Below are 10,284 nucleotides of genomic sequence, written 5' to 3'. Positions count from 1 at the left end.
ACTGTGCTTTAAAGCTTGTATAGTGTTCTGAAAGCCTTCCTGTTACTCCTCTGAGCATACTTTTTGTTATTGTGGCCAAATAGCTCAATCTCATCTGACCAGTAAAAAGTTCTTTGTTGGTCAGCGCCCTCTCAGTCCATAGTGACTGTAGACAGTGACGCTGGTGTTCCAGCAGTTTACAGCATGTTTGAGCCTTGGTGGTTCCTGGGCTGTTTTTGGACATCCTAACACATTTCTTGTCATGGGAGGGTGACAGTTTAGGTCTGAATAACTTATACTTACACATCATTGTTTAAACTGATGATCTTGAAATACCCTGTCATTAACAAATGGCGCCAAGAGATCTTCCCAACTTGTAAAATACACAGTTCTTCTTCTTATATCAACTTCCTTGGACTTTCCCATTGTTCTTAGTACCGTCAAAACAAATCACTTTTGTGCTGGCAAACAGAAAGCACCAGTTGTAATAAATCATGATCACCAATGTGAAGTTAATATGCCTTGGCTTTGTCAAAATAACACTCTTAATAGAACCTTCAGCATCATTTATTAAAAGATTTAAGTGAGTGAGTCTGTATCTAAACTTTTGACCCTGTGTGAATTAGAGAAAATCTAATGTAAATCCAAACTTGTATACCAAATTCTTGTTTTTTAAAGTCATGAAAGATGTGTGATTACAATCATTGCACCCTAGAAAAAAGAGCAGTTCAAAGAAATCATTACAACCCCGAAATTACCACGACATTCATGCCCATGAAGAGTGAATGTAAACTTCTGACCACAACTGTAACTTTGTATAGGATATACAGAAATAGCAAGTCTGTAACTAGGATTGTTTAAATACTGAGGGCACGAGTTAAAAGTTTATCCGTTCAGTTCTGACACTGTAAATAGATACAAGGTGCCTTTTGAAAAGTAGAATCAGCTCCCAAAAATTGTTATTGTTTAAATGCTAAAAAAAGATGTCTGACATTTACAGTCTCACTTTGAATTCACTATCCTGGCCTTTTATAGTAAAAGCTTTATTTTTTCTAATTAGAACAGCGATACATCAAATCATGAGGGAATCAATACTTGGATCTTTTTTTTCTTCTTCTGTTCACATGGCAGACAGAGACGCTTTATGATGTCACCATAACATCACATTTTATTTAGCAATCAGTTAAATGAGTTTGCTTCACATTGTTAAGCACAGTTAGTTTAGACTGTTTGGTTGCCATGCCGCGGCTGGTGGAGCCGAGAAATAAACATAACTTTTAAGGACAGAGGCAATGATGCTCAGCAGATGACATTTAAAACAGAATTCTGACATAAGAAACAGGACTATTTTTGTGCCCTTTGCCATTTGGCATCCCCTTTAATCAATCCTGATCAGCCAATTCAAACAGAAAAATCAGAGCATGCATTAAGTGAGCGAAGTCCTAAAGTTTTTTTAGGCATCAATTCACTGCACTTCTGCCAGATGTTCATTGCTCATTGCTTGGCAAATGTTTCCATAGCTTATGGGAGATTAGGAATAATGATCTTGACCCAAAAAGAAAAGAACAATTATATGTTTAGTTTGATTTTTGTCCCCAAATTACCCTACCAGAGCAGTATACAGCTGCCTACCGCCAGTTTACGAGTTATTTCTTCCATCTTTCCTACATGTAATTGAACCAGTGATAACAGCTCCTATCATCAGCTGAAGCAAGGAGCATCAGTTCTTCCATAGTGTCTTCCTTTCATCACCCAAGACATTAGCTCAGTTCATTGACCCAGTGATATCCTTCGTACCAGTATCTCTGTTCCCCCAAATAGAAACGGAGGACTGCTCCGCTGTGTCTGCTCTATCTGCGTCATGGCCTGATAATCACAAATTTACCAGAAGGCTTGATGCTTTATCTCAACCGAGGAGAGCTAAAACGGTTGCACACCAATATAGGATCTATGTTCTCTAACAGGGAGTCTGGATCTGGATACTCATCAAGGGGGTGTGTGACTACAAGTGTTCTTCTTTAGTCTCATCCTCTGTACCCATAAACAGGGAGAAAATGTGTGAATAACTTTAACCCCCCCCTTCATATTTTCATGAGAAACCCACAATGCAGTTGTATTATTTCCTGAAACAATACCAGGCCAGCATTTCTTAGGATTTCACCAATTGGTCAAATTCTGTGGCTGACAAAACTTGTCAAGGCTTTTTCATAAGGACTTTATAATTTAAGCCTGTTGCAGGCAGTTTTATGATGTGGTCACATGTGGAATTTTGGTTTCATGCAATTTATCTTGTACACAGTTCAAAGATGAAATTACCAGAATTTGTCTAAATAAGCAATCACACATAGTTGTAACTTTTCTAACATATTCTGGATCTGTTTCAGAGGCTACTAAATTTTCTCCAGATTTTTAAAGCAGAACTCTTGACCCTCTAAACAGCTCTAAAAAGATTCTTGCATGTTTATAAATAAGTACTTAAATAGTAAAGAATGACACAAATCTATCATCAACACGTATTTACCATGTTTGAAGTCATAATTACTGACACTTTGTACAATGTGGCAGAAAACATGAATCATAAGCTTTGTTAAAAAAGAAAAACTTAAAACCACACTTCCAAAAAAAAGGGACTTTAATAAATAGCTGCAAACCAACTGACATTAAAAACATCAGTAGCTCTTTGAGGCAAAAATGTAGGACAACTAGACACCTGAAGAGCTTTAATACCATTTTGTTTGCTGTACCCACCATTTTCAACTCAACAAACAGGAAGGTAACAAATATAAGTCAGCATGTAAATCCCTTAACAGATTAAACATTTATTGGGGTCCTCTTTGTGAAGAATTTCAAACAGATTAATCAGCTCCTTATAGTGACACAAAATGATGGAAAAAATCTGTTTGAAATGTTTAGACAAACTGTATCATTTGATCCCACAAATAGCAGATAACAGAAAAGCGGTACACTTGTTCCTCCCACACACACACTTAAACGTACAGACCTGGAAGTCTGTGGAGGGATTCACACAAATGCTATCAGCTAACCCCCTCCTCCATACACGGGCTCTCCGTGACTCAGTACGTGATGTCAGGTCTCTCTTTTTACATTATCTAACTGATAAGCAAAGGAGGTCTTATTGTGCTTCTAGGATCATCCTGTCCATGTCTTCGTGTCTCTCCATTTCTCCAATGTTTCCATTAGTGGGTTTCTTTAGATTGCTACTGTAGGAACAGTATACTAAAAGCCATGATGACACAGCAGCAGGCCACCCACGGACTCTTCCGCTCACCTGGAGAAATGCAATAGTGCAGTGTTTAGGCTTTGTCAGGAAACATTTCTGCATGCATGTATGAATAACAATATGACAAAGTAAAAAAAAAAACTATATGGGGCAGTCATAGGCTTACCTATTCTGGCACACTTCCAAAAAATTCCTAGAAGCCTAAAAAGTAAAGGAATTACAAACATTACAAACAGGAACTCTGATATTAAAAGCTCAAAGACCTGTGATGATATGTGCACATACAGCAACAGAGGTACTCCACAAAACCCAAGCAGCCATCGGATGTCAAGTTCCATGTGAGGAATTTACAACGTAGAGGGAAAAGACGAACAGCAGGACATCTCATATGGATTGAGCACTGAGGCAAATGAGACATTTTCACTTCTTTTGAGAGCTCTGTGTGTCTCTGCATTTAAAGCAAACTTTTTAAACTTTCATTCTCACCAGATGGTGTCAGCATCCCATTGTACAATTTTTTCCTCAAAGTTGTCTCTGTATAACAGTTACATTTTGTACACTTGAAGCTAAGATTTGTTTTTGAGTGTACTGCTATTTTTCTTTATAAAACACATATTTTCTTGGAGATGGTATTCCCCTTAGATTTTGTGCCTTTCCCTACCACACAAGAATTATCTGCGAAATGTGTGGCATCAAATCAACACAAATAATGTCTCATGCCTCAGTCAACAAATCAATCAAGGGGGAAAACTATTAAATCATCCCATATGACATTCTCAGTCTCAAGCGCTTGTCTGAACAGGATGTCCCTCCCTTTTCCAATGCTGTGTGTATGTGAGTGAAACTGTTTCTGGGATTTGCCAGATTTATTAGAAATGAATTACAGAACTTATACAGCCAAGAATAATGTTGATCCTGAAATTATAAAAATCTGCTTTACTTCTGCTACTTTACTGGCCTTAATAAGCAGCTTCTTATTAACCAAGTGTTTTGGACAGACAAGCCTTACTTGATAAAGGAACGACTTTAATATGAGCAAAAATACAGGCGTAAATTACTTGAAGTGCACCATTTCTATTATGAAAACTGACGGCGTCAGAACCTTAAAGGATGTTCACTTATCATTGGTGGTGTGTGTCTATCAACAATTGCCATTGCTCAGTGTGGACAGAGTAAGACGAGGACAGCAATCCCCTTGCGACTAGGAAAAATCTGGAACTGATTGCAAGTAGTTGTGGTATCCAAGTGGTCACCCCACCGACCTTTTGATTCCAAGTCTATTGCAAAGCTCACCTGGTAGGAGGCAACTTGTTTCCAAACAATCGCAGTCTGTAGCAATGAGCAAACTCATCTGTGAAACATCTTTTTGCAATGGGCTGCTTGACTCAATTGGTCGTCTTAGGGTGTTTTCACACCTGCGCTGTTTAGTCTGTTTAAATTGAGCTCAGGTTCATTTTCCCCCTTGGTAAGATTTGTTTGTGCAGTTGTGAAGACAGTAACCGCACTTGGGTGCCATTCAAAACAACCACACCGGAGGAGGAGGAGGTGGTCTCGGTGCATTTCCAAACAAGCACCAGAGCGGTTTGTTTATGGTGCGAGCGTGATCTGACCCCAAACTGGACCAACCACCAGCTGTATGCTGCAAGTTTGAACTAAAAAACATTAGTTTGCAATGCATTCTTTGTATTCTTAATGTGGGGAGGTTTTATATATGTGCAGGTCTGTACGGTCTAGCAACTAGCCAAGAAATCAATGTAAATTCTCAGTTTTCTCACACTGCATCTTCCTCCTATATTTAATTTGTTGCTCCTCTCCTGCCCCAGACACATCTGGCCAATGAATGGACTGAATATTTTCACAGTTTGCACTTCGCCTGGAGTTCTCTTGGACTTTTCTCTGTAAACCAAAACCACGGGGAAAAGCTACAAGTTTACAAACTCATCAACTGATCGGATCAGAGTAAATGAACAATAGTTGTGAAAACGCCCTCAGTTATATATAATAGCATGGTTGCTGATCACCTATGGCAATCTGCAGTTTAATTGCAGACCTGCTGCAACTACATCAGTATTTGTGGAAGAATTTCTGAATTTTTGTTAATGGGTTTCAGGCTAGAATCTGAATCCAAGAAGAAAATGTGAATTTATATGTGTGTAGATCACAGATTTGCAATTTACAACTACAGGGAGTGCAGAATTATTAGGCAAATGAGTATTTTGTCCACATCATCCTCTTCATGCATGTTGTCCTACTCCAAGCTGTATAGGCTCGAAAGCCTACTACCAACTAAGCATATTAGGTGATGTGCATCTCTGTAATGAGAAGGGGTGTGGTCTAATGACATCAACACCCTAGATCAGGTGTGCATAATTATTAGGCAACGTCCTTTCCTTTGGCAAAATGGGTCAAAAGAAGGACTTGACAGGCTCAGAAAAGTCAAAAATAGTGAGATATCTTGCAGAGGGATGCAGCAGTCTCAAAATTGCAAAGCTTCTGAAGCGTGATCATTGAACAATCAAGCGTTTCATTCAAAATAGTCAACAGGGTCGCAAGAAGCGTGTGGAAAAACCAAGGTGCAAAATAACTGCCCATGAACTGAGAAAAGTCAAGCGTGCAGCTGCCAAGATGCCACTTGCCACCAGTTTGGTCATATTTCAGAGCTGCAACATCACTGGAGTGCCCAAAAGCACAAGGTGTGCAATACCCAGAGACATGGCCAAGGTAAGAAAGGCTGAAAGACGACCACCACTGAAAAAGACACACAAGCTGAAACGTCAAGACTGGGCCAAGAAATATCTCAAGACTGGTTTTTCTAAGGTTTTATGGACTGATGAAATGAGAGTGAGTCTTGATGGGCCAGATGGATGGGCCCGTGGCTGGATTGGTAAAGGGCAGAGAGCTCCAGTCCGACTCAGACGCCAGCAAGGTGGAGGTGGAGTACTGGTTTGGGCTGGTATCATCAAAGATGAGCTTGTGGGGCCTTTTCGGGTTGAGGATGGAGTCAAGCTCAACTCCCAGTCCTACTGCCAGTTTCTGGAAGACACCTTCTTCAAGCAGTGGTACAGGAAGAAGTCTGCATCCTTCAAGAAAAACATGATTTTCATGCAGGACAATGCTCCATCACACGCGTCCAAGTACTCCACAGCGTGGCTGGCAAGAAAGGGTATAAAAGAAGAAAAACTAATGACATGGCCACCTTGTTCACCTGATCTGAACCCCATTGAGAACCTGTGGTCCATCATCAAATGTGAGATTTACAAGGAGGGAAAACAGTACACCTCTCTGAACAGTGTCTGGGAGGCTGTGGTTGCTGCTGCACGCAATGTTGATGGTGAACAGATCAAAACACTGACAGAATCCATGGATGGCAGGCTTTTGAGTGTCCTTGCAAAGAAAGGTGGCTATATTGGTCGCTGATTTGTTTTTGTTTTGTTTTTGAATGTCAGAAATGTATATTTGTGAATGTGGAGATGTTATATTGGTTTCACTGGTAAAAATAAATAATTGAAATGGGTATATATTTGTTTTTTGTTAAGTTGCCTAATAATTATGCACAGTAATAGTCACCTGCACACACAGATATCCTCCTAAAATAGCTAAAACTAAAAACAAACTAAAAACTACTTCCAAAAACATTCAGCTTTGATATTAATGAGTTTTTTGGGTTCATTGAGAACATGGTTGTTGTTCAATAATAACATTATTCCTCAAAAATACAACTTGCCTAATAATTCTGCACTCCCTGTATGTATCACTGTTCATTGCTGTATTATCACAGACACAGCATGTAAATAGGCAACTTGATCTCATTTAATTGCAAGCTGATAGCAGACTGACTCTGATTTCAAAGATAGAGTTTGCAAATTCATGGCATTTGGTCGCAATAACTGTTGTCTCCAGCCACAATTTTCCTGTTTTTACCAGCAGAAACACTGTAAGTGACTGCTGTGTAGAAATATTTCAGCAAGCACTGATTAAACTTGCAGAATCATTAGATTTGAATTTTCACTCTTCTACACTGCTCCAAGGCTCCACATTTAACTGTTGTCATATGCATGTGAATGTCTCCATCTATTCTGAAAGCATTAGACTGAAATTTACTGTTTTAACCTTACCTTTAATTTCTTGTAAGATGATCTATAATGTTATAGAACCACAATAATATACTTTACATACAGATTACCATTCTGAATTATTACATAGTGAAATGAAGAGTGATCAAGCAATTTGCCATTATTGCTGATAATGAACTTAGAAAAGATGAATGATTTAGTCATTTTGATCATTTATACTGCTCAAAAAGACAAAGATGGGAAGCCAATTAATCATGTCAGTGGTGATTTTTAAGTAGCCCATCTTACCCAGTCTTATTCTTGTCCAGCAGGCTGGGGGCCATTGCTCTGATGTAGGCACAGGTACAGATCAGGAGGAGAATCACAGTTAGCAGTGACTGGAAGTTGAAAATGGCTGACTGCAAGATGAAAGAGAATGATACATTTAGTACAGACATAATACAATATGTCATAACAATTTAAAAAAAGTGAACTCGTGACAGTTTTCTGTAATACTGATCTTCAGCTACGTGCAGAGAAGATAGCTGTTGTGCCAGTTGTTCACTTTGGTGCTGACTGACTGTGCAGAACGCTTTAGAGTTATTATATTGTCAAAAACTCAACTTAAAATCTGTTTTTTTATAATCTCATATTCAGAATTACACAGTGAAAGTGCATATGTAGACTTACTTACAAAATCAACTACGTGCCTAGAAGGTATTATGACCTCCCTCACAATCAATATCTTATACAGTACTCTGATTTGCCAAAATGAAGACCAAAGTCCAAATGGACTCAGTTAGTCCTTATCATCAAAAGGTGCAACACTTAAGATTTTCACTTCAAAACTGTTTTAGACATTAAAAAGATGAATAACAAAACTAGAAACAGACATGCCACTTATGAGAATAATTAACTGTTGCATTAAAACAATAGCTACTACAGTGTTCTACCACATATATAGATCGAACAGTCAGTGAATATACCGAGCCCACAGTCCAACATAAATGGGGAGAAAACAAAATTAGCTCCCCAGAGACTGTATTTTTCTCACACACAACCTGTGAGCCAACCCACTTCTTCTTGCTGATCACACTTTTTGTCAAACATGTTGAAGAATTGGCAGTCAATACATGAAACCTTGTAGACCACACAGACAGTACTTTGGACAGCTGTGGACACCAGGGACACATGAGTGCTCTTATCCTACCATTTTTTAGTCTGCTTGGAGGGAACATTTACAGTTGGTGCACTTGTAGACATAGTTGAAAAATCCACACTGTCACAACAAATTGAAAGGCACTCAGATGTCTGCACAGATCGTTGCACCGATGTAAGAATTGAAAGACGGTCGAGTTATGAATCAAACTTAGTTTCAGATACTAAGTGATTTTATTTGCTACTGCAAAAGAGCCTTTAGCCTTCTACAGAACAATGTACCTTGGAGATTGGCCTAGATAGATTAGAAAGGTTAACTAGTGGAAGCAATCCTGATTATTTTTCCCTGGAAAAAAAAAGCAAGGTCGATCAATATTTATGTATTTGTTCATAACTCACCAGCAAACTGCAACTCATGTCCACATCCTAATCTAAGAAACAAGGTGTTTTGGAATTGAATCTGGTTTATTAAACACCCACACAGTAATTATCCAGTAATCTTCACCTTATATATTGCCAGTAATTTTGATCTTTGTATTCAACCATTTGAAAGAACTTTATCTACCACTGAGTTACAAGAGAACAACAGCTCACTCTTTTGTTCAGTTGGTGCTAACCAGCTAGTCCAAGCCTTTCATATTAGCTAGCTCACAGACCAGATTGGTAGTGCAGCTGCAAGAACCAAGACCGGAATTTGCGTTCATCTGCAGGATGAGAAACTAAATGGAAAAACTGCTGATCATATTGGCCAGTCTTTCGCAATGTGAATGGCAATATTTACCATGTGCACCTCATTTTACAATGCATGTGCACTTATGATCAAATCAAAGGTAAATCTAAAGGAAGGACTTTGTTATTAATTTATAACTGTCTTAATCTTATGGCACGCCAAAGCAACCAAGGGACTCTGCAATAGATTCTAATCCAACTCCATTGCTCAAGTAGTGAGCATGATGAGTTTACAAGTACATTTAAGAACTAACATAGGATTTAAACAGGGGTATTTAAAGTCTATACCTTAAAATAACTTCGAGATTATGAACTGCTTCTATTGCTGAATTTATAATATCCCTCAATAACTCAAACTGTAATGCTGTTACAGAAAATAAGCATCATTTTACAACGACTTAACTGGTGTCGTACACGTAATGTTTAACTTTTAAAAATGAAATGTTATATAATTAACCACGTTCCCTGTTTCTGTTGGTTCATCATTTCATCATTATTCATCATTTAGGCCCTCTTAATAAACGCTCGTCTTTAAAATTCTACTTTATGGAAACAATTAATTTCACTGGTTACATATTCATTTACGAGTTTTAATTCGAAATACCCACGCATGCAGGCAGTAGTCCATGCTCCTTGTCTAGCTACGTGGCATACGCCTCAAAACACTACGATGCTGGCACTCGTCGTATTTAAAAAATCAGAGATAACTTGACTTTTTTAGCAAACGACTCCCAATGACACATTAGTGCGCGCACTCGATGAAATAAAAGTTTAATAGCATGAACGGAAACGTGACATTGTGGCTAGATTTGCTAAACTTTTAGCCTAACTCAGCTAACCACTATTAGCTCGGTAGTTTAACATTTACTGTATGTTCTACAAGCACAAGCTGCCATCACAGTTTATCACTGATACAGGTCATATCTCCAATACGTGCGATAAATAACGCTTAAACGTCGCTGCAAAAGATCAAAAAGATCTGCTTTATCAAAACAAACTTACCATTTTTGTAAATGGGAATCAAAGCCACATCACACTTCCGCCTTCCTGGAACTTACGTAACGAAAGCGAAGCACGGTTTGCGTGACGTAAGGACGCACTGCGCTGTCGCTGATTGGCTCAAAG

General features: G+C 38.6%; 1 protein-coding gene across 1 annotated transcript; it reads right to left on the bottom strand.

Moving 5' to 3' along the window:
• Positions 1-2,628: 2,628 nt before the first annotated feature.
• On the bottom strand, positions 2,629-10,216 carry tmem167a (transmembrane protein 167A). Its single transcript, XM_085368156.1, has 4 exons — positions 10,162-10,216; positions 7,582-7,691; positions 3,387-3,421; positions 2,629-3,268 (listed from the first exon to the last, which is right to left on the bottom strand). The coding sequence occupies exons 1-4, from the start codon at positions 10,162-10,164 to the stop codon at positions 3,198-3,200; spliced, it is 219 nt and encodes a 72-aa protein (XP_085224282.1). The 5' UTR covers positions 10,165-10,216; the 3' UTR covers positions 2,629-3,197.
• Positions 10,217-10,284: the final 68 nt, after the last annotated feature.

Source organism: Diplotaxodon limnothrissa, linkage group LG12 (genome assembly GCF_057381915.1).
Source record: "Diplotaxodon limnothrissa isolate DT_005_m linkage group LG12, D_limnothrissa_male_GT1.1, whole genome shotgun sequence".
Taxonomy (NCBI): domain Eukaryota; kingdom Metazoa; phylum Chordata; class Actinopteri; order Cichliformes; family Cichlidae; genus Diplotaxodon; species Diplotaxodon limnothrissa.
This window is presented reverse-complemented; position numbering and strand designations above follow the sequence as displayed.

Bases quoted from the DNA above. Each gene is read 5' to 3' on its own strand.
- tmem167a (XM_085368156.1), bottom strand. The intron at 3,422-7,581 runs GTAAGATGGGCT...TTTACTTTTTAG, and splicing joins CTGGACAAGAATAAGACTGG to GCTTCTAGGAATTTTTTGGA. The intron at 3,269-3,386 runs GTAAGCCTATGA...GCATTTCTCCAG, and splicing joins TTGGAAGTGTGCCAGAATAG to GTGAGCGGAAGAGTCCGTGG.